The following is a 25,391-nucleotide window of genomic DNA, read 5'->3' on the forward strand; positions in this document are numbered from 1 at the left end:
ACATACATACATATATTAGGAGCACACTGATTGCAGTTTTCTGGTCCATAACGTCTTCTAAAAAGTCTGACCTGCCAATACCGATTTTGTTTTGTAAGCGTTTTATGAATTATGAATTGTGTGTGTGTGTGTGTGTTTGTGTGTGTGTGTGTGTGTGTGTGTGTGTGTGTATGTATGAACACATACAGACGCCCTCATGTTTTGGCTTCACTGGGTCAGACCACCTCTACCTTTACTTATTTTGTTTTGCTTATACATTTTGTTTTTATTTAGTTAATGATAAAAAAAAAAAAAAGATTTTTAAACCAGAAAATCCATGAAATTAGTACAGGATTAGAGCTTTACTGCAAAACAACTAACTAAAATAACAAAAAACAGAATTTACAAAGACCCAGTGAGGCTCTGCTCTTACTCCATTTGTGTGTTTTATGCAATATTTATCGTTACACTACATTTAGACTTCCTGCTCTTTGCTTCTCGTCTGATGATTTATTACGCTATCACGTGGTAACATCCACCATGTTTCCCTGCAAGCTTCACTCTGTTTTATTTATTTATTTATTTATTTTAAATCTCTGATCCAAAAAATATGCTTTTTTTTGGCAGTGACACTTTGAACTGAAGAAAACAGAAGTTTTTTTATAGGTTTGATGTGGAAATTTTGAACAAGTTTTTTGCAGACGTAAAATGTGTGTGACGGATCAATATGTAGAACATTCTTCCTCATTTAGTCTACTGTAAGTGTCTGAGACTGAGGCTCTGTTCTGTCTCTGGTCCAACATCTAACTCATTTAATCTTTTTAAACTTGACTCAGCTGAGGAATACTCTGATTACTTTCTTTACTTTATTCCTTTACAGAAGAAGCAGCACAGTCTGCTAGTACTGCTCAGAAGCCACAGAGAGAGGAGTGTGAACAAAATCGGTCATCAATCAGGGAAATTAAGTTCTTTTAAGTGATTCTGGGAGGCAGATTGAGTTCATGATCCAGTTAGACACTATTTTGCTGAGTTGGTCTGCTGAAAAAAAAAAAAAACTTGGGTAAGAAATGGGGCAAGGGCAAGGCAGCAGACAGATGTTGGCTGCCATGCTGCAGAGATGTGACCGAGTGCCTCGTTTGAGACGAGGAACAACCTGCTGGGAGGAAGTGTAGGGAGGAGGTTTGTTCTGCTGTTCTGGCATCGCTTAAGGAATTGTGTTTCACCAGCCTTTTTTCATACCCGTTTTATACAAAGATCATCTGATGTTGAGAAGGAACCGAGAACTTCTTAACAGACGTTCTGCACAGTCTGAGACGTTGCATGATCTGTTCGCTCTCACCGTGTTAAAGTATTAGTTTTTGAGTTTCGTTGCAATCCATCCAGATCTTGACACATTATCAGAATCAGAATGCTTTTATTATCCGTGCACAGTGAAGTTTAATGAAATTACTTTCCGTACAGCCATCCTAAAGGTGAACAGAAGTGTACAATGGGGCTGCAGCTTCAAACATGTGCTGCCTCTATTGCTTAGATAAGAAAAGGGGGAGAAAACATAAAGAGAGAGGTATTTAAAAATATATATCTCTCACTCCGTGTCCTAGACAGGGCACGGTTTGAGGCATCAAAAAAATCTACCACAGCAAAGCAACATAAACAGACATAATACATATGCATGTGGAGTGGGGTAGGAGGGTGGGGGTCCCAGCACGGCCACCAGGTGAGCAACACAGCCCTTGGCGCCTTCGCACCCCCTAGGTTGCTGCACCAGGGGAGGCCAGTGGAGGCATTGGGTTTGAGGGAAGGTCGTAGCACAGCACAGTCCAGTTCAGCTATTTTCAGCTAATTTAAGCTGTTCTTTCAGTTGTTTTGTGCTCCTTTCAGATTCTTGCTGTTAACTACAACATTTTTGTGCTTCTTCTAACTTTGTCTGCTAATTTCAGCTCGCCATGCTCCTTTCAACTTATTTCTGCAAGTTTCAGCTTTTTCTGCTATTTCAGTTACCAGTTAGCTGTTTTATGCTAATTTAAGCCTTTTCTGGTAATTCTACCTTTTTTTGCACTCATTTAAACTTATTTCAGCCTAATTCAGCAGAAATGGGCTCTCTCTACTTCTATTGATTTAAGCTTTTTTCTGCCGTTTTAACTACTTTTCAGCTGTTTTTTTTTTTGTTTTTGTTGTTAATTTCAGCTTGTTTCAGACAATTTCCACTTTCTTGTGCATGTTTTGTTTCTTTCAGCCTAATTGGACTAGCATGTTCTTTCTGCTTCCTTCTGCTAATTTAAGCTTGCTGTACCTTTACAGCTACCTTTTTAGCTAATTTTAGCTGTTTTCAGATAAATTCAAGTTTTACTTAGTACTTTCTGCTACTTTCAGGCTAATTAACGTATTAATGCTTATTTCAGCTTGTTATGCTCCTTTCAGTTTGTTTGGCTAGTTTCAGCTTTTTCTTCTCTTTCAGCTACTTTAGCTGTTTTATGTTAATTTTAGCCTTTTCAGCTAATTCCACATGTTTTAGCTCATTTCAGCTCTCTCCACTTCCTTCTGGCAGGTTAAGCTTCTTTCTGCTTTTACAGCTATTTTTTTTTTGTTCATTTCAGCCTTTTTTATTTTTTAGCCAATTTTCTAATTTTTGTGCTAATTTCTGCTTATTCAAACCTAATTCAGCAAATATAATGTGCTCTTTCTGTTTTCTTTGGTTAATTTAGACTTGTTCTTCCATTTCAGCTACATTTCAGCATTACTTTTAGTTAATTTCATCTGTTTTTCAGCAAGTTCTTCTGCAATAAGCATTTACAATGAATTTTGACAGGAAATGCAGTTTCTCTTATTATTTTTAGTCTTCTTAAAAGTACTCATTACAACATGTAATACATCAAATGCATCAAATGATGCAGTTTGAGAGTTTGCTTAGTTTTCCAGATGTATTGATAAGTAATTCTGAAATGCGAGCATGTTAACCTGTTTTCAGTCACGTCGGCTGTTTCCATAAGTTAACAGACATATGGTTGTTGGAAGCCAGTCACTAATTTTGCAACAAATTATTTATCTAAGGGCACATTAAACATTGACAGGATGTTTAAAAAAATGTGTGGGAGCATTTCTTTGTTTAAATCGCTCTTTGTTTAAAAAAAACAGGTCTCTCTGGTAAATGAGTCCCCGAGGCTCAATGGGATTAACTTGTACAAATAAAGGTTGAATGTATTTCTTACTTAATGGATTATTTTAGCAGTCTTTATGGGATTGCATTGAGTAGGTTTAAAGTTTCCTCAGTGAGCTGCAGAGCTGACCACATAAAGCTGCTGCATCCACTTTTCACTCAAAATAAAAATTTCCCCTCTTTGTTCTTGTTTTGTTTGTCACAGTCTAAATTTAGTGTGATGAGCTCGTCTGGGTAGGCAAAGTTGTGCTGAGCGGGACAAATCGATGCTTCTTTACTTGCAGCCCAGTAGGAACTGCAAGCTGTTCTGCTTGCAACAACAACTCGAGCGATCTACTGTCCCACTGCTCCACTGGACCTTTCTGGCAACAAGTGGATGTTTGTAATGTTGCGTCTGTGGTGTCATAGATGGCGTGTAAAAGTAAAGCTATGTGTTGAGGAGTGGGTTTAGACCACAGGAATGGAAACCTACTTTCTCTGACATTTATTCATTACATCACTGCAAACGGCTCTAGATAACAATCCGAGTTTTTTCAACAGATTTAAATAGTTTAAATCTGTTGGAGGAATAAAACCACTGTCAATGCTAAAACAGATGTTTGGAACTGTTCCTATTTTGACTCTGATCCAGTGAACACTTCAGAAATGTTTGCTTCATCGTTTCTTTTTTAACAGGACTTTTTAAACATTTAAGGACTCTTGAGAAAGAAATGTTTGTACCAAATTTTCAGCCTATAAGTCCAATTTTTTGCATAATTTGCATTATCTACAACTTATACGTCGACGTGACGTATTTATGGATTTTTCCAATATTTAAACCAATTTTTGTCTGAGATATGACCGTTTTCATTCAGTCTGACTTAAAATATTGAACACTACCATTTTCAGCCACTAGATGGTACTCGAGGTGTATGGCATGCCATTGTGTCATGTAATAGGAAAAAAAGCGGCTATTAATGACAGGCGGCTTGCCATAACCTACCACCTTCATCCAGCTCGCCTTGAGCAACCCTCAAACCAGCTTCATTTTGCTGCGCCGCCACGGCGAAATGCAGCTGATTTGACCATCAAAGTGAATTTATTAAGCACAAGTTAACCTGAGACACACCTTTACTATAACTTTGAGCAAACAAATAATTGATTTTAAGTGTTAATCTTGTTAAATTCTTGTTAAAGTCCTCCCGTGCACGCTCCCGCAGCCGCCGTTTGGCAGCCAATCGATTTTTGGCACAACACCGGCCCACGTTTCTGGGTTGTCAGCGGTGACTCGTAACAAACAGAACGCGTCAGCAGTGATGCATGATAGATGCGACTTATATGGCGAAGCAGCGTATTTATGGCATTTTCCACTTTATTAGACATATTTGGACTGATGCAACTTATAGGACGGTGCAACGTTTACAGCGGAGAATACGGTAGTTTGTTAATATGGTAAATGTTTCATGGTCTGGGCTCCAGGTAGGTCAGTGTAGCTCTTAGGATATTTTACTGTAAATGCATTCTGCTGGAATATGTGCTAAATGTCTTTTTGCAATGTCGTGCTGAAATAAGCTACATTTTCTAAAATCTTGATTGACTGCATGGCTTTATACGGGCGGATTGTTTTGACAATGCTGTAATCCTCATTCTAGTTTGAATACAAAAGTCTAGTAAGAGTATCAATCTATTTTTTTTTAACAAACATTATATCTTGGCTTTAGTGTTTTATTTTGTGGTGTTTGTGAAGTTTTAAAACGTCACAAACTCCTGCCGTGATTTTCAAAGCAAAAACAAGTTTATTTAACTACAGATCTGCCTGAAGGACTGAAAAAGTTTTTAATGAACATTAGCTTTCAGATAGTTACACATGAACAGAATCTTTCAGTTTCATAGCTGATAAAGTTCTGATTTTATTTGAATCTTGTTAATTATTGCCTGACGGCGATAATGTTTTTGCCCTCGTCTCAGTGTATATGTGTGTGTTTCTTTTAACAAAACATCTCATGAGTCTCTGATGGACGGTCATCTACAACAAACACTCCATGATTAGTCACTAAATTGTCTCGAGGTGTGAGTGAGAGAGCGAATGGTTGTTTGTCTCGTGTGTCTCTATGTGTCTCTGTGATGGACTGGAGACCTGTCCAGGGTGTCCCCCGCCTCTCGCACAGTGCTTGATGGACATTAAGCGGATGAAGATAATGGATGGATGGACTCCATGACAGATCATAGAAAATATCCATGGAGATTGCACATACCGTTCCTTTCAAGGTTTGACCAAAACTATTTGTCTATGATTTCTTAACTTAAAGATGTTCTGAGTAAAAACTCAAGTATGAACGGTGGTGGGCGATATGCAAAGTATGTTCAGCCTTTATTTGCCAGCTCAGTGCTGTAATGAGTTTCTTTCTCTTTACTTTGGAAAGATTAGGACTTTACTCACCTTGCCTTGCTTCAAATCACAATTAAAGCATGTATCTACTGGTACTTTTTCTATGAAAACAACAGCATGACTTTACCAGTCAGTAAATTGTTACGATTTTACAGTGTGTAGGGGCTTTAGTGATTTTTAAACCGATGCATTCTGTTGTATTTACATTTTAGACAGGAACCCAACTTAACTGCTGATCAGGCCTTTCAGTGTAAAATATAAACTGCTGATTAATCTAAATCCTTTCATTTGTCTTGGCTCACAAGCAGAGGAAGATTGCAACAGATAAACCCTAAACAACAAAATATATTACGTTTTAATTTTGTTCATTTCCTTCATGCAAAAAAAACATAACAACTAAAGTTATAATGCTTGGAACCAAAATGGTTTAGACTTGTTCCTGATCAATAAACTGTGCTACCTGGACTATTTTCTTGCTTAAATATTTATTTAGATCCATAAAAGTAACAAATCTTTACATGTTCTGCAAGGAGGTGATGTTTGTGGTCATATGTAAATTGTTCTGATGGTTCTTTAAACACTAAACATGCCTCTGACTCGATGATGCAGAGGCACAAACAAACCTTTAGGCGCTCCGTCCGACTGATTAATGATGGATAGTTGAATATCTGGAGGAGTTAATCGTTCGACTGCTTCAAGAGGCAAATTCTGTCCCTGTCCTTTTTCACAGCAAGTGCCCTCATTAGTCAGAGCTGATGAGTTTGGCAAATAGACTCTTAGCCAGACAGTCTCTGTCCACAGCATTTCATGTATTATTTCTGTAACTGTAACAGCCTCAAAGTGCTGGGTTTCAGATTTTTATTATTCCTTGTTGGCTTTCACTGATTTTAAATTTCTGCCAGATAACATCACAGATATCTGCATGACAAACCACATTTATGTAGGGGATCAAATAATGCAGAGCAGCAAACTGAGCAGTGATACTGCTGCACAGAAGTAATGCTGCTCCTTAGGTAGTGGAATAGTAAGCCGAAGTGACGACTCAGAGCATCAGGAATGACGAGGTGCGAAGTGTCTGACTGCACAAAACACGCTGCACTCTCACATTATGTATATACATGTTAAAAAACGTTAAAAATATCAGAACTCTTCAGAGATTTGCATATTAGAAAGCATCAAATTCAGTCAACCGAAGAACGAAAAAGAAAAAGGAAATGCATTTTCTGCAAAAAAATGCATTGAGAATGCTGAATGACTCAGATTTGCTGAATAATGTCAAACTGAGTTGTTAAAGTAAAACGAGCAGAACAGAAGCTAAAAGGAGCAGAGCCTTAGCTTAAAGGAGCTAACCAACAGGCGAAAGCTAAAATGAACAAAACATATAAGGAATAAAATGCTAACTGAATGTAGCAATATGCTAACTAAGAGTAGTTAAGATGCAGACATGAACCTGAGGACTTAATTTTATTGAGCAACCTGCAATGTGTTATCCAAAATATTATTAATAATAATAATAATAATAAATAACAGATGTTTACCAGAAGCTTTAGAGAGAATGGCAAACAGGATGACAAGATTCCGTAGAGAACATTTCTTTCCTTCTGAAAACACCTGTCACAACAATAGATGCTAACTGTCCTTCAGAGTGTTTTAATAATACTTTCACTTTGCTTAATGAGCTTCTTCACTCAGAAGCAGGTCGGTGGCTCTTTCAGCTGATGGTACTCCCCACTACAAACACCAGCAGCTCGTTAGCTTTTCTGTTCAGGTGTTCAGCGGCCAAGCTTCAAGTCACTTCGATCAAATTAAATTCATTTGACAAAAGAATTGCCTCAGGGGGAGGAGTTTAAGTATCTAGGTGTCTTGTTCATGAGGGATGGTAGGAGATGGATTGTTGCATTGGGGGTTTTTGTCTTCAGTAATGAGGGTGTTGCTTCGGTTGATTGTGGTGAAGGAAGCATTGCGTTGAAAGGCAACGCTCTGGATTTACCTGTCTATGTTCCAACCTTCACCCATGGTCATGATGATCGTGACCGAAAGAGATCCTGGATACAAGTGGCTGAAATGAGCGTCCTTTGTTGGTCGTGTGGGCTCAGCCTTATGGAAACGGGCGAGGAGCTCCGTCATCCAGGAGCAGCTCAGAGTACAGCTGCTGCTCCTTTGCATCAAAAGGAGTCAGCTGATGTGTTAGGATGCCTCCTGGATGCCTTTTCTTGGAGGTTTTCCAAGCATGTCCCACTGGGAAGAGACCTCAGGGTACACCCAGAACTCGTTGGAGGAATTACTGTACATCTCCTCTCTGGCCTGTGAACCCCTTGGGATCCAGGAACATCTGGACAGTTTCACTGGGGAGAGGGAGGTCGTTTCTCTCGCAGACGTGACCGAACATGAGTAAGCAGTAAAGAATGGATAGATGGATGGGAATGTTTAAAGTTTTGGTAAACTGACAAGTGTTTTGACAAGTTTGATGCTGCGTGCTGGGCATCAAGTGTCTTTTGACTAACTGTTATAGTAAACGGCAATAAAGTCCCTTTTTCCTGACATCACATGAGCTGTATGTGCATTTTTGTTGTAAATAAAGAGCTTTGCTTTATATCCTGTAAAACCTTCCTCTCATCTCTTCCAGCTTCTTCTTGGTCTTCTCCTGCCTTATACTGTCAGTCTTTGCTACCATCAAAGAGCACAAAGACAAGTCAGAGAATGCCTTGTACATCTTGGTACGTATCACGTTGTGCGTTTTAACCGTCTGCTGCAGGAGTCTTCAAAGTCTGAGCTTGTAGGCTACCACTCAAACAAATCCTGTTAAAAGCTGACATACACATACCTCAGCCACCCCCCCCCCCCCCCCCACCTCCAGTTATAGAATGATGATTGTTATTTGATGCCATAGACTCGCAGCAAGAAGGCAAGCCAATGCTGCCCAATAAAGCTGATTAAAGTATATCTGACCACAAAAAAAGAAATATTTAACAAAAATGGTGCAAGACCATTTGCTGAATTAGTTTCTTAGCCTGGGGAAAGGAGTAATGCAGCTGCATGTATTTCTTCTACTAAATCTCAGACATTAAGGCTATTTCACAAACTATTCTCTTTAAAAATAAAAACCCTCCCCCATGACTATCTCTAGATCTATCCTAAAACTTAAAAAAAACGTCCCTCAGGAAGCCTTTGGAAAATGTCTGCTCTACAAAAGGTAAATCAGCTTGCATGCTTTGATTTGTTCTGCAGGAAATTGTGACAATCGTCGTGTTCGGAGTGGAGTACATCGTGCGTATATGGGCTGCTGGTTGTTGCTGTCGATACAGAGGATGGAGGGGGAGGCTAAAATTTGCCAGAAAGCCTTTCTGTGTCATAGGTGAGAAAACACGTATGGGTCATGTTTCGTTCCCTGTTATTTCTTTTAACCCTGTTTTTCTGGGAGAAGTTCACACAAAAACATTATTTCCCTCCTTTTTTGAAAAGTATGGAAACTCATTTACGTCACTCCATAGAGGGAAAAACAAGACCTTCCGAGTCACAGTTATGAAATATTATCTTGGAATATGACAAATATTAAGAGATACTATCGCAAAATAATGACTTCTGCTGTTGAGGTCAACGATTGTAACGGATTATCCAGATAATTCTGATTTAGCATCTTTATAATCTCACAGTTGTGCAATGCTATCACTAAAAAAATCTCTAAAACGTCTCTTACTTCTCTAAATTATAACTTATCATCTCATTATGATGGGAAAAAAAAGGGCTTTTGAGATGCTTAGTCTTGATTTTAAAATGCTAAGTTGTAAAAAGGAGATGCTAAGTAATTATTTTGACATACTGTCTTAATTACAGCATACTATCTTGTAATTATTTGATGCTAATAGTCATTTTGGATAGTATCTCATGAACGTCAATTAGAATTTAATTTTAAAACGCAAGTGGTGCAATTTGGCTTCCATAGAAACCTTCAATTGTACAATAGCACATTTTGAGACTGACATATATTACTTCAGGCAATCTTTACTTAAAAAAACAATTCATGATGCTCAAAGTAAAATTTAGTTAATTTTATAGGATTTGGGAAAAAAAAATATCTCCAGCTTTTTATGTGCTTGTTTGTGCTGTCTATGTTTACAGACATTATGGTGCTGATTGCGTCAGTGTCTGTACTGGCAGCAGGATCTCAGGGGAATGTTTTTGCCACTTCGGCCATCAGAAGTTTGAGGTTCCTGCAGATCCTGCGCATGCTGCGTATGGACCGCCGCGGAGGAACCTGGAAGCTGCTGGGATCTGTGGTTTACGCCCACAGCAAGGTGATCCTTCACATTTATTCCACTTTGACTGGTCACTTCTCAGCAGAGGTGGAAAGAGTACTGAACCTTTCAAGTACAAGTAATGGTACACTGCTTAAATTGTACTCAGTTACAAGTAAAAGTGCTGGTGTTATAAAAATACTTAAGTAAAAGTACAAAGTACTCTTCTCAAAAACTACTCAGAGTATTATCCTGATGCATGCTCAATAATCCAGGTAGAAAAAGCTAAAAAAGTTAAGTCAGGTCCTTTGGACTGAAGAAGTCTTTTGGATGAAAGACAAAACATTTCTACTTTATAAAATTTTTAATTTTATTTTATTTTGTTTGTTTGTTTTTCGAACGTCCAGAGGACCTGACTTAACATTTTTTGTATTTTCTACCTGGATTTTTGAGCATGCATTAGGATATTTTGAACCACTTTGGCCAGGATTGCCTCAAATTAATCAGACTGAAGAAGTCTTTCGGATGAAAGACGAAACATTTCTAAAAGTTAAAAATTATTATTATTTTTTTTGTTGTTTGTTTGTTTTTTGAACGTCCAAAGAATCTGACTTAACTTTTTTTAGTTATTCAGAGTATTAATTACTTTTTAACCACTTGATGTTTTATTGTGTTGTCAATGTAAGTCATTCAGTTTGATTTGATAATAACAGCGAGATTCAAAGCTCATTCCCCAGACTCTCAGCAGTTCCGTTTTATTTTAGTACCAGGCAAACCGATGGCAGTGACAATATCTAATATCTTTGCACACTTAGTCAAAGCTGTAAAACCTCGTATACTGCAATATGAGATTACATGCTGAAGTCTTGTAAGCTGCAATCACCGTACGGATCAAACAAAGTTTGCATCTGGACTCTGTCTCCTTTTCACCCTCTGTACATGAAACATTCCTCCAGGTACGACCACGGGCGCTCGTCCTCAGCCTTTACCTCGTCATTTTCTCTGTTGACAGTGTTGTCCTCTGTCTCCATTTTGGCTTTTTCTCCAGCTCTTCGGTCCATGAATGACTCTCCACTCTACGGAGTTGTCCTTTGCTTACGTTATAGGTACAAAGATGCAGCTGAACAGTTTGAATATTAATTCAAACTGCGGCCGTACTCAGTAGCGACTTCTGATTTTAAAAGTAGCGAAGTAGATTGCATGGTCTAAATTGTACTTAAGTATGAGTAAAGTTACACACTTGAAAGATATACTCATAAAAGTACAAGTACCTCAAAAATCTACTTAATTACAGTAATGTATTTGTAATTCGTTACTTCCACCCCTGCTTCTCAGTTTATTCGTTAGAGGTTTGATCAGAGAGTCATTAGATCAAAAGTTATGACGTGTGCCAAAACCAAATGAATGATTAGATCTTCTTTCGCCACATCACTGAGATTTTATTTGGCCGGCATCAAGCGAGGAAATGATCACTGAGACAATCCACACAAGCTTGAACTGATTCCAGTATTATGCAACAAAGACAGTTTAGATTAAGTAACTCCAAATGATGAAGTGGGACCAAAGCTGTCGAACTGGTTACTGACATTCCTACACGCGCTTTATGTTAAAACCTCTGCAGTCGTACTGAATGTATTTATTGTAACACATTAATTCTGCCACGAAGAGGAAACTTTTCCTTCTGTTTTAATTTAACGAGCTTCAAAATGAGATCATGTGCTTGAACTAATGAACCGTTGGAAAAATTCATTGTGTTTGCATGTATGTGATTTTACAGGGAGGGACAGGAAGTCTGTAGCATGTTTGGAGCTGAGGGAAATCAAGAAGTTTATCAAACACCACACAGAGCATGGGGCTCACATGCTGATGTCCAATATTATTATGGGATGGTTGTTTTTACAAGTCAACGGAGGCTGTATTGCTGTCTCTGCGAGGTAGCCTTGACAGCCCTTATTACTTTGGATTCCCTGGTGCTCACTGTATTGTTTTCCCCTGCAGGAGCTCATCACAGCCTGGTATATTGGCTTTCTGTGCCTCATCTTGGCTTCTTTCTTGGTCTATTCTGTGGAAAAGGAGTCAAATGAAGAATTTGAGACTTATGCTGATGCTCTTTGGTGGGGACTGGTAAGATCTAAAAACCAAACAGAGATCTGCTGCATTTTCTTGACATGCTAAAGTTTTGTGACGTGTTTTACTCCCTGTAGTCCTCCACTGTTTACTATATCATAGATGGGATATACAGTATTTGCACCACTGCAGCCAAATAAAAAAAAATTACAAATGTTTTTTACTTCTTTCACCAGATCACTCTCACCACCATCGGTTATGGTGATAAAGTTCCCAAAACCTGGAATGGACGCATGCTCGGAGCTGCGTTTAGTATGATTGGCGTGGCTTTCTTTGCACTTCCTGCTGTGAGTGTCTGGGATTGTTAGGAGTCATTTAAACTGTGTGCAGTTAAAATGGCTTTCAAAGTGCTGAGGAAGATGATCGTTAAGTGCTAAGCATCAATAATAATTGATTATATTCTATATGTGTTTATATGGCAACTGTTCATACATTTCTATCAAGAGCATTTCCCCAGAACTTTCTTCTTCTTTATAAGTTTCATTCAGATTTGTTCACTGGTTCATGAGATATTTACTCTCTCTCACATGCACACACACATGCACACACAAATATGGGAAAGATCATTATTGCTTGACTTTTGTTGTTTTCGCCACAGATGATAATTAAATATGTTGGACGTCTAAATCAAAAGAATTTGGACTAAAATGAGCCCGAACTTTTCTGTCCCAGCTTTCGAGGGTCAGTGTTCTAAATGCCTATCACATTTCCTACAAATGTAAAAGTTTGAAGGAAACGGATTAATATTTAAGAGTTTTGTCGAAATGCACATGATTTTAGGATAGAAACGTACAGCGGTGCTTGAAAGTTTGTGAAGCCTTTAGAATGTTCTATATTTCTGCATAAACATGACCCAAAACATCGTCAGATTTTCACACAAGTCCTAAAAGTAGATAAAGAGAACCCAGTTAAACAAATGAAACAATTTTATTTTGCATTTTATTCATTGAAGAAAATTATCCAGTGTTACATATTTGTGAGTGGCGAAAGTATATGAATTTTTGCTTTCAGTATTTTCACAAACTTTCAAGCACCGCTGTAATATATAAAAAAAAATCATCACAAAACTGGCATTTTTTTTTAATACATTTTATTTAATGGCACATTTTGTTTTGTTTAATTAATACCATTTTCATTCATTTGTTCTTCTCAATTTGTATTCTTTTCATGACTGTCTACTGTTGTCATCACTCTTTGTTAAAATCAGGTCTCTCTTATAAATGAGTCTCCGAGGCTCAGTGGGATTAACCTGCATAAATAAAAGTTGAATGAATGAATTGTTATTTTTGAACTTGGCAGATGTTCATTCATTCATTCATTCATTCATTCAGATGTAAGTCCAGCCTGAAGTGACGACAAAGAGAAACTTTTTGGACTTGCTTATACAAGTGGAAAACATGGATCCAACAAACGAGTGGTCAAGTTGTTGTAAAATCATTAATATGATAAAACCATGTGTTGCTGGTGGCTGCAGTAATATTGTGATAACTGATGTGAGTGTGCGCTGCTTGCAGGCGTTCCTCTTTGTCGTCACCTCCATTACTGCTCGTGTACCACAACCGTTCATCTCAGCGTCGCGCTTCTTTTATGCAATACTTTATTCATGTTATCAAGGTTCATGCTCATTAATCTAGGTTAAAAAAAAATCCAACAATGTTCAGTCAGGTCATCTGGGCAGTTTCTTTTTTTTTTGTTGAGAGACGTTTCGCCCTCCATCTGAAGGGCTTCCTCAGTCTAAGGAGTCACAAACAAACTGTTTCCCCCAGTAAGCAGTACACGCAGTGGAGCAACCAGTTTGCTGGTGATAAGATGGATTCTGGGGGCCGTCCTCTCCCTCGTCGACTCCTCCCACTCAACACACCCAAAGTGGTTCAAGACATCAAGGTTCATGCTCAATAATCCAGGTTAAAAATCCAACAGTGTTCAGCCTCGCCAACTTTAAGCCCGCTAACAAAATTCACGAGCTTGTTCCTGTTTGTTGTGGGCGTGTCTCGAAGAGTCCGCTAGGCACGCTATTGGCTTACTACGTGTACAAGACGTGATTGGTCAACGCAGTTTCAACTGGAAAGAGACAAAGACGTGTGACGCAGACTGAGTAACATTCGTCTTGGCGGTTAGCTTTTAGCATTAGCTTCCACATAAAAAAATAAAAAAAATGTCCAGATGACCTCACTGAACTTTGTTGGATTTTTTAATCTGGATTATCGAGCATGAGCTTTGATGTCTTGAACTACTTTGGCTGTGTTGCCTGGGAGGAGTCGACTGGGGACAGGACAGCCCCCACAAACCATCTTATCACCAGCAAACTGGTTGGTCCACTGTAGGAGTGTATTGCTTAGTGGGGAAAACAGTTTGTGACTCCTAAGACTGATGAAGCCCTTCGGATGGAGGGTGAAACATCTCTCACCAAAAAAACCCCAAAACTGTTCAGATGACCTGACTGAACATTGTTGGATTATTCATGTTATCTTTACAATAATACATTCATATTTAACACAAACATTTTATGTCACAGACACTTCAAAAAACAGAACCACACTGACTATAAATGTTTTGATAATAAAAAATATATATCTACATTCTGTCTTTTGGAACTGCCAAATATTGTGTCACAAGTTCTAATTCACAGAAATATATTTCAAGAGAGTATTGTTGTGGTTAGGGAGACATTTTTGAACAATCATGCTTATTGTATCATATAGAAAAGCTGATGGCAGCTAATGCCATTCACAAGGACCTAACTGGTTCCCAGTGTGTATTATCTGTTCTTGTCCCAAAATAAACATGGACGTCCTTTTTACTTCATTCTTTTTTTGTTTTTAATTTAGGGCATTTTAGGTTCTGGCTTTGCCCTGAAGGTCCAGGAGCAGCACAGGCAGAAGCATTTTGAGAAGAGACGTAACCCTGCAGCCGGCCTCATCCAGGTATCTGCCTGAGAACAACTGAATCAAACATCTTTATAGAAACAGCAAAATATGATTTGTGCTCATGAAAAAGTGTTTTCCCCTCCAGGCTGCGTGGAGGTTTTATGCCACCAACCTTTCTCGTACAGACCTGCTGAGCACTTGGGATTTTTATGAGCAGACGGTGGCGGTTCCAATGTACAGGTAACTGAGTTTCAGGAAACGTCTGTTTTCCAATATCACATTTATATTATATTTTTGAGAAACTTGGAAGAAAAATGAAACCCACCATTTTACTTTGGTATTTTATAGTTTTTGCTGTTGTTGTTGAATCATCTGCAGCTTTCTGTGAGTTATCATGCACCGAGTTTGAAGGTCCACACTTGGCCAATTCGAAGAATTAGCCGCTTGTGCCATTCAGCGATAAAAGACGATCATCTTAACTTTTACAAAACACATTTACACCTGAAACCGATTTTCAAGAACTTGAACATGTCTGCTTGGAAACTGTTCACGTCTCGTTTCACTCCAGATGTGATTTGAGGTGAAAAGTTGAAGGCCGTCAGAACGGATCACTGCCAAACCAGATGAGATTAGCTTTAAAGGAGCCGAAGGCTTCGACCTTTCAGGTTGATGGAACCATCTTGACCGAATAACGATTCTTTTCCCAGAATCATTCCACCTCTGAATCAGCTGGACCTGCTGAGGAACCTGAAGAGCAAGTCTTTCAGGTATGATGATGATGATGATGATGATGAGTGAGAATGTTATGATAAAGATTCAAAGGTGCAGATTTCTGTACAAAGTCGTCCAGGAAGAGAAAAGGCAGAAATCATATTGTAAAAATAAACATCAGCTCAAACAGATCAAACAAATGAAGGAGATTTGATAACAAATGAACACATGTCTATAATTCAGCGTCTGGTGTCACAAAACAAGTGGAAATGATAAAACAATTTGTTGTTTGGTTTGTTGAGTTCATATTAGACTAGAATAGTAAGTGAAGGCCTCAGCTGAACCCTACAGCATCTCTTAGATTAAAAAACAAAAGTGAAAAGTTAAAAGAAATTATATAATAGTATACAGTAATATAATAATATAATATTGAAATTTATTAGGCACATAAACCCAATAATAAATGAATGTTACCCACTGGTACATACTGTTAGGTTTATAACTGCTGACGAACTCAGGTGGTAATATTCGTATACACAGATAATATTTTTTCATCTTGTTCTTCATTTTCTTGTTCTTCTTGTTCTAACAAGCTCCACATGTTAATATTTTATTGTAAGACTATCCTGATCACCTTTTTTTACACTGATGTAACTTATTGTGTAAATAAAATTTAGTTAAAAATAACAAATCTACTTGTTGTTCTTCTTCGTGTTCTTCTTGTTGATGTTCTTCTTTTTGTTCTTGTTCTTTTTCCTCTTCTTCTTCTTCTTCTACAACTAATCTTCATCTTGTGATTCAAATGCTAAAAGATGTTGGTTAATTCATTCATTTTTGTCTCATTTGAACTTCTGTCTACTTTTGAATGCCTTAGTTGTTTTTCCTTCTTAGCGCAGAGAAGTCTCAACCAGAACAACTTGAACTGAAGCTGTTTAATCGTTGCCACCATCCTCTCATGCTAACCCACACCACGTAACACCTTCTGTCTCTGCTTCTTACAGGAAGGACTCGCAGGCAGAAACCTCTCCCAGGTCTGTGACTGATCCACATCTCTTCTCATCTTTCGTTGGCTTCTCTTCAATTTTGCTCTTAGCTGCTGCTTATAGGCACTCTTCTTGAGGGAGTGTGTGTGTGAGAGAAGGGGGGTTTGTGTTTTGCAGACATGCTCATGGCTAAGTGAAAAGTACCTCCTTCAAGAATGGTCATGATGCATTTGCTCACTTGCACAAAAACCAGCTCACTTTGGCCTCACTCCCAAACTGGCAGCTTTACTAAATATTCACTGGGTGACCAGATCCTTAGCAGCCAATTGTGTTTGTGTGTGTGTGTGTGTGTGTGTGTGTGTGTGTGTGTGGGTGGGGGTGTCATTGTGGGACATGTTACTAATGATGAAAGTTGTCCAAAAAAATCAACAGAATGACTGACTTTTTAATAAAACACACCTGATAGAATAAGCAGGTAAATGCTTCTGCTCCCAGTTTGTCTTTTGGTTGTTTTCTCTTTGTAGTTGTATTTTCTCTCTTTCTATGTTGGAGTTTCTATTATTTGTTATGAAATCTGCACATTGGAAGTTGCAGTTCAAAGCTACTTGTTTCAACTTTTAAATCCAGCTTCAAAAGGTCTATCCTTATATTTTGTTGCACTTTGGTTTCTGTTGTGCTCCGTGAGAGTTCGGCACCAGCCCACAGGTATTCTGGTCCACTCCTTGAGAGCAAACTGCTCCAGCTGTCTCAGGTTTGAAGGGTTCCTTCTCCAGACTGCATGTTCCAGCTCCTTCCACCTTATTTAGATCAGAACATTTCAGAACATCCCAATGTTTCTTGGGTGTTTTTTTTTTTTTAGCCATATGGGTCATTTTAGCCATTGGTTTTGGGTTTCTGGCACTGGACAGAAAATTCAGCTGCAGATTGCCTTGATAGTCTTGAGATTTCAGAGTACTTTGCACAGATTGGAGACACCTTAGAAGCAGCAAATGAGCCCCAGAACAGAACAGAACCTCCATGTTTCACTGTTGGTACCACGTTGCTTTCTTTGTATGTTTCCTTTTTGGGTACATAAACACAGAGCTCATGTTTTGTTGTTAAAAACGTCCAATTTGGTCTCATCTGTCCAAAAGGACATTTTCCTAGAAGGTTTTAGCCGTTTCAGCTGTTTCTGTAGATAAATAAATGCATATGGCAGCTGGTCACACATTTTGTTTTCAAATTTCTAATTTAATGACAATAATCATCAGTTGCAGGAAAAATATTGTTCAAATTTTGTTTTTATTTTAAATAAATTTTTTGAACGGCCTTCATGACTTTAAAATGAGCCATTTTGCTGACATTAAAAAGGGCTTTGTTGTGTCTTTTCTCATCTGCTGAAGCTAAAACAAGTCCTGTTGTCGCCAAAATGTGGGACATCTTTTCAAAATGTGCAACAAGGGCTAAACATGCTGCGCAGCGGGACGCCTGGTCACCCTGAATATTCACCAACAAGCTGTTCGCATCAAGAAAGTTTGTTTGGAACCGTGCTTGGTTTTTTACCACTGTTTTTGATGAAGAAAACATGTTTAACGGTTGACAATGCTTTAACACTTTATCACTAGTTTGTATAACTGTAATTATGCAAATTTGTTTGGAAAAATACTAAACAACAATTTGGGCAAACATGCTAAGAGCTTTATTATGAAAGACATCCAGCTATGACTGGACGGAAAAGCAGTTGATCTATAAAGTGTTACTGGCATCATTGAAATGGCACACACTTGTGTTTTTGTGATTTATCTTTTTGTGTCTCCTTTACTGCCCACCACTCCAGTAGTGAAAATGCACACAAAGACAGACTTTGTGGGTGCTGCCCGAGAACTATTAGGTATAGTTTTGCTGCACAGATACTAACGACTGCACTGCAAGTTTGTGTTTCTCTCCTTTCCTTCCTGTTTCCTTCCTGTTTTAAGCGCAGATACAAACAGAGTCATACAAAAGTTATATATTTTTATTTATTATTATTATTATTAACCTTTAGTTATCCAGGCAAATCCCATTAAATATTATATTTTTAAGCAAGCAACAAGATCTAACAAAATATTTTAATTAAAGGTCTCCTGCATGTCAGAGTTGAGCACATTGAAATTAACCTACGTGCACTCTCTTGCTATCTTGTGAAACGTCACACAGAGTGTGCGTTCTTAATGACTCTCAGCTACTACCACATCAAATTTTAGCTCAATATGTGTACAACTGAATGAGTTCAAACCATTTTTGTTTAATGTTGATGAGCTGTGGCAGCCATCTTGAACTGGTTTGGCTCCAAAAGCTAAACAGTTGTAGCTGAACATCTAATGATTACATTCTGAAAGTTTCATTTAAATCCATTCAGTTGTTTAGAAAATATTTTACTAACAGACATTCTGGGTTGACTCCAACAGCAAATGCTAAAGTTTTAAGCAAAGCTCTTTTGCAATGCATGTCACTTGTAGAATATGTTTTTAATGACTTTCAGCAACTACCACACCAGTTATTTTTAGCACAATTTTAGTGAAACTGACTGAATTAAAATTTAAAATGTAAAAATAAAAACAAAAAACTGTTGTCTTTTTAAGGTCTAGTGGCTCTGGTGGCCATCTTAAATTGGGCTGGCTCTAAAAGTTAATTTATTGCAGATTATTTACCAACAGTTACCTTAAAATCAATCCAGTGGTTCACAAGATAATTTGCTAACAGACAGACACAAAATGCACAATTTATCAGTGCACAGAATATATGTTGGGCACTACTCTCAGCTACTACCACACCAAATTATAGGTCATTATCTGTAAAACTGAATAAGTTTGAACCATTTTTGTGTTTGCTAAGGTAACCTAGCTTTGGTAGCCATCTTGAATCAAACTGATTAATCAGTTATAAATGTATATTCAGTGATTCATTTTAAGATTTCTGCTAGCAGACACACAAACACGTGCACATCCACACACACAGGCATGGGCACAAACAAATAACAATATGGATTAAATTCTGTCAGCAAAATGAACAAGTTTCATTCATTCTACCTTTATTTATACAGATAAATCACATCGAGCCTCAAAGACTCATTTACAAGGGAGATCTGTTTAGACAGACAAAAAACTAATAAAAGTGACAACATGTATAGGATTTGGAGGCAAAAAAAAATTCCTAACAGACTCTCATTCCTTGGCCGAGGAAAGATAGCCTGAAATTGAAAACAACACTGTGCACATAAGCACACAGTGACGCAGACATTCCACAGGAGAGAGGAGACGACAATCTTCTGTTGAGATCGTTTTAAATCGTTTTTTTTCTCCGGGAAGATCTTTGTTTAGGTCCCTGTCACATTTGTTTTATGATTTCTGTTTAGTAATGTTTTTATGCAATTAATTTGCTTGCAGCCTGTTTTTGCCCAGTCAGCCTTTGTACACTTCTGTTCAGCAGGAAAGGAGCATAACGCTGAGTACTTAATCCCGAGTATCTGTCAGAGCAAACGATGTGAGGGTGATTTTTTAGCATGATTTTTGTTTACTTGTTTCATTTTTTTTTTGCATAGAGTGAGACCACAACTCTTCCTTTTGAGATGCACAGTGCCACTTTGCTTCCCATGCATGCCTGCTTGTAGCTTCCTGCTGCTTGCCTGACCCACTGAATGCTCTACCATGCTCATATTTGGACATGGCTCCTTCCGCTGTAGGACTTTGACCTTTTAAAATTCCTTCTGAGGTAAGAAAAAGACACATCAGAGATGAGCTCTGCAAATGTTGAAAGTTACACACATTTAGTTTCAGTTAGTCAGTCATATAAAATGGAAAAATGCACAAAAATTATGAAGTCACAACCACGAAACTCTTCTTCTTGTCGCTCGTTCTGTGTAGTCGGAAGGCCAGCATGAAGGACAAGGTGTTTCCCAGTCCTTCCAGAGCTCCTGTGGTTAAGGGGAAGGTTCTCTCTCCTGGGGCAGAGGATGGGGCCGAGGCAAGTCCCAGCAAGGTCGCCAAGAGCGGGAGCTTCAACGAGAAGAACCGAGGGCAGAAGCATGCCCTCAAAGTCCGCGGCAGCACCTCACGCCAAAACTCAGATGGTAAAAACTTTAAAAATCCACACAAAATACAATCTAACAAATAAACTGCATTAGAGGTCAGATTGTACATTCTTTTGGCTAATTTTGTTGAGATTTTCTAAATATGTAGGCTTTTTTTATTCTTCACCTCTATTCTCACATATGGAAGGTTTCAGTGATGTAATCAAACTGTCTATCCTGTGGTTCTGGTGTGTCGTTGGCACGTTACTATGAAAGTACAGGTTAGACATGATCTGCTTTGTGTTTCTGCAGTAAAGTAAAGACGCCATATACAGACTTTTGCTTTATTTAGATCAAGAGCACCGTCTAACTTACAGAAATGTCATCTTGGTTTAGATACACACTCCCCAGTTACATTAATAAGTACGCCTTACTGGTACTGGGCTGTACCTGTTTTCCTTTAACTGTCTGGATTCCTTGTGTCAGATTCAACAAGGTGTTAGAAACAATCCTTCAAGAAGTTGGTCCATATTGACATGTTAGCTGCTTCACACAGTTGCTGCAGATGTGTCAGCTACAGTTTAAGATGTGACTCTCTTGTTCCATCACAACTGAAAGGTTCTGAATTGGACTGAGATCTGGAGGCCCTTAGAGTCCGGTGCATCAAGACTCATCAGACCAGATAATGGTTTTCCAGTCTCTTAATGTCCAAGCTTGGTGAGCCAGTGTGAACTGTAGCCTCAGTTTCCTGTTCTTAGCTGACAGCAGTGGTACTCAGTGTGGCCTTCTGCTGCTGGAGACCTTCTGCAGCTGGAGACCTTCTGCTGCTGGAGACCTTCTGCTTTGTGGTTGTTGTGCATTAACAGCAGCCCTTGGTTGGAACGAGTGGTTATTTAAGCAGTAAATGCCTTTCTGTCATCTCTAACCAGTCTACCCATTCTCCTCTGATGTCAACAAGGCATTTTCATCCACCCACTAACTGGATATTTTCTCTTTTTCATACCATTCTCTTTATTGTTGTTTGTACTTGAAATCCCATTAAACCAGCAGTCGCTTAAATACTCAGACCAACAACTATACCACGTTTATCGTCACTAAATCCCCTTCCCTCCTTGTTCTGATGCTTGGTTTGAACTCAGCATGTTGTCTTCACCACATCCAGATGCATAAATGCAGAGTTGCTGCCATGTGATTATCTAATTAGCTATTTGTGCTAACAAGCAATTGAACAGCTATCCATAATAAAGTAGCCAGTGAGTGCCTGTTTGCAGCAAACATCATGTTGGAACATTTACACAATGTTGTGCAATTAGGTTGAGTTCAATTATAATCTAGTTCAGTCCAGAAAAGCGTAAATAAGATATGTTTTCCAACTTGTTCAAGAATCCATGTAAAACCAAGATGTGCTTAAATATCCCTTAGAATTTATCAGAAAATAAAAGTAATTAACAAAATGAATGGAAATAAAACTGTAGCTTTGTTTCCCTCAGTGTAATGTTTAATGTAATGTGATTATTTGATCTACACATCAATAAGCTTTAATGCAAAACCTGCATATGTCGCTGCTTCTGCTTCTGCAATTTTTAAAATAAAGTCCCAGTGTTGAAAAAAAGTCATTTCTTTCTTTCTTTTTTTTTTTTTTAACAACTGGTTTTGAAAACAAAACTGCTGTAGTTAAAAGACATGAAACAGAGTTGCACATGATTCCATGTCAGGCCAAAATCTCACTATTTCAGCGTTTTAGAAGGAGGTTAGCTCTTAATTCATACAGTTTTAAAGTAAATTAAGCAATTATCATGAATGATGACGTTCCAAAGTTGTTTCTCTTGTTTGTGTCCAAAAATAAAGATGAATGGAACATTTTAACGACAAACAGTCTGTTTGGATGTTGAGAAATTCAGTCATTATTTACTGCATTTACATTCACATACCACCCAGGCCACTGTGTCCCTGTCAACAACTAAAATTCTGTCCATCATTGCTTTGGCTTTTCATTAAACAGTTTGAACCAGTTCTCATTAGCTGTTTCTCTTCTTCCACCTCACGCCATGTTAAAGTGCTGATTGAAATGCAGGACGACGACTTTGGACTGAAGCGTTCTCCAGGTTAGCCAAGCCATCACGACACATCTTCCGTTTCAGCTAAACCGTAAATACGTAGATGTGTGCTTTACCGTGTTATTCCAACTTGTGCAGTTAGCATAAAATTCAGAAGACAGATCTAGAATCTGAGCACGCGTCCATGTTTAGAACTGATTTGTCTGCCATTGTCATCCAACAAGAATTCATAACAAATCTTTTTCATGTCTCTCCCCTCTCTGTTTTTTGCAGCAATTGAAGGTTTAATAAGTAAGACAATGGGAAATATTTTTGGTTGGCTTCTGTGAAGGAAATTATTTTACTAAAGAGGACAAACGTTGGCTTCACCTGGTTTGATGAATCCGCATGCTAGATCTATTGACATGAACCCTTCATTAATTTAATTTAATTGTCTTTTTTTCCTCTCCTTGTTGTGACTGACGGCTGTAAAGCATGAGTCTAGCTGAGGACAAGCATGGAACTACTTGAACAATTTTATTTAATAAGTTTCTTAAAACCACATACAGAATAAAAAGATTGTACAGCTTTTTTTTTTTTTTTTTTAAAGCAAACGTGGGCTAAGCTAATAGCGGGTTCAAGTCAAGTGGTGCCAAGACAACCAAAAACTGACCCAGATGTATATTATATTATTATATTAATATATTATTATAGCCAAAACCCTGCTTTATTTTGCATGAAAAGACCTCACTTTCCCTACCACATTTGAACTTGTTTTTGTAAGGTTTGGACACCTTTAAAGCATCCACGCACAAGCCTTTTGGCTAATCTAAATGTTTTACGTAAAATATGTATTTATTTATTGGTAGAGGGAAGAGAGAACTAAAAACAAAAAGCTTCAGTAAAGTTTTATTGCATCTGCACCAGCCTTCAATTCTGCTCTACACAAAAGTTTATTTTAATTTTTTTTTTGTCACTCATTGCGCTCACAAACAGGCTAACTGGATATGATAGCTGTGTGGATAAAAAAATGACAGCCCTGCTTTGCTTCTGCTGTTCAAGCCCGTCGGTCAGAAACGAGTAAAACGTTTCTAAGCCTTTTGTCTTTTCTCTCTAGAGGCAAGCCTGCCAGGAGAAGAAATGGGTGATGATAAGAGCTGCCACTGTGAGTTTTTTACCCAAGAATTACCTCCAGGATTGAAAGTTACAATTAGAGCTGTTTGGTAAGGATTATTATTATTATTATTATTATTAATAATATACTTTAGAGTTGACAGAGTCGGCCCTTACAGTTGGCCTTTGTGATTTTCTTTTAAACTGTGGTGAATGGTTGTGCAGTACAATTTATCTGGACTACTTAAATCTATATCAGTTTAGTACTGGATATAATGAATATACTCAAACTCTTTCACTTTCCACCAACCTCCCTGGTGTTTAGCAGTAAGTGTACAGATAGTTTTATCAGGGGATTATCAGTGAATACAAAATATTCTGGCTGGTAGCATCTCACTGGGCTGCAACCATTGAATACCACTTGGGAGACTAGTTGATGACTCAAAATTGACTCAGTATTATGGAATATACAAAATGTATTTATTCTGTTGCAGCTGTACTAAATTTTTAGTGTTTTCAACCAAGTGATCATGCAGTCATGCTGTTGCATTTTGTGCAGCGACTTTTTAAATATTATAATACATTTTTATGTGCCTCGCTTGCAAAACTGTTCTCAAAGCTGTGAATATTATTTTGTTGTCTGCCTCTGCTCACGTACCCATTTCAGCCTGTTTTGTAACCATATTGATGGGTGTCCTCAGGTTGATGACTGAAATACATTTTTAAAATGAAGATAGGCAGATTTGCACCAGTTTTTAAAAATTATTATTATTCATTATGATGTAGTTTTTCAATTCAATTCAGTTTATTTATATAGCGCCAAATCACAACAAAGTTGTCTCAGGGCACTTTACAGAAACATTCACATACATAAAAGCCAATTAGTAAAGTTCTCTATCTAAGGACTCTATTGACCTGGACATGTTTGATTTGAGGATTTGAGATCCTTAGGTCGCTGGTTTGTATCCGGCTCGAAGGACCAAATGTTGGATAAAAACATCTTCTATTTATCTTACTTACTCAAAGAAGCCACACTCGATGACATTAGAAGATTTTTTAACCAGTCTTATTTGCAAGGGCAGATTTTCACAACAGGTTACACAGATGTACAGAAGTAAACACGCATATAGCCCAGACATGAGAATCTTCCACAGGCAGTGTGCGAGGCTTGTTTTTATATACTTATCAGCTCACACAGCTCACAGACAGACTGTTGTCCTTGGACTGCCAGCTGCACATACAGTAACAAATCAGCTCCTCATTCAGCTCTCTCTGAGAGAGAAAAGAGCTTCGCTAACTCAAACCCATGGTTCATGGGCAGTTAACATTCTCAGCCATAGTAGTTAAAAACATCCATAAACCTTGACCAAAATTTCCTTAAAATTATGATATAGTTTTGGACCTGGACATGTTTTTTTTTTTTTGTCTGAGGAAAGCTCCTGTGCAAGTGTCAAAATACAGCTCTTGTACTCTTGAAATGCATTTAAGATGCCTGCTACAGAACTGAGAAGGATTTTAGGCACCTATGTACAATGACCTGTGGCTATTCTGTGATTAAGTGTGTGAAGAAAATGGATGGTTGGATTTTGGCTTTTGCAGTTCCATAATGGTCTTTCACAATAAAGTACTCCATCTAATGGGTTGAATTGTTACAACAGGCTAAAGTAGATGTTTAACACGTTACTGAAGGAAAAGTTTTAGTCTGGGTTATCTGCACGCCAGCTCACTGTCACACTTTCATAGACTCCTCAACAAAGCATTGCCACGTTTGTGCTTTTCTGATTGACT

The 25,391-nt window shown here is 38.1% G+C and overlaps 1 protein-coding gene across 1 annotated transcript in view; it reads left to right on the forward strand.

Moving 5' to 3' along the window:
• Window positions 1-14,977, forward strand: part of kcnq2a (potassium voltage-gated channel, KQT-like subfamily, member 2a) — an 18,626-nt gene extending 3,649 nt beyond the window's left edge. The window contains exons 2-8 of the mRNA XM_037684373.1: window positions 8,131-8,221; window positions 8,733-8,859; window positions 9,624-9,799; window positions 11,738-11,863; window positions 12,043-12,153; window positions 14,695-14,790; window positions 14,879-14,977. Coding sequence (XP_037540301.1) covers window positions 8,131-8,221; window positions 8,733-8,859; window positions 9,624-9,799; window positions 11,738-11,863; window positions 12,043-12,153; window positions 14,695-14,790; window positions 14,879-14,977 — 826 coding nt within the window. The remainder of the gene's footprint in view (window positions 1-8,130; window positions 8,222-8,732; window positions 8,860-9,623; window positions 9,800-11,737; window positions 11,864-12,042; window positions 12,154-14,694; window positions 14,791-14,878) is intronic.
• The last annotated feature ends 10,414 nt before the right edge of the window (window positions 14,978-25,391 follow it).

Source organism: Nematolebias whitei, chromosome 11 (assembly GCF_014905685.2).
Source record: "Nematolebias whitei isolate Nwh7 chromosome 11, NemWhi1, whole genome shotgun sequence".
NCBI classification, from domain to species: domain Eukaryota; kingdom Metazoa; phylum Chordata; class Actinopteri; order Cyprinodontiformes; family Rivulidae; genus Nematolebias; species Nematolebias whitei.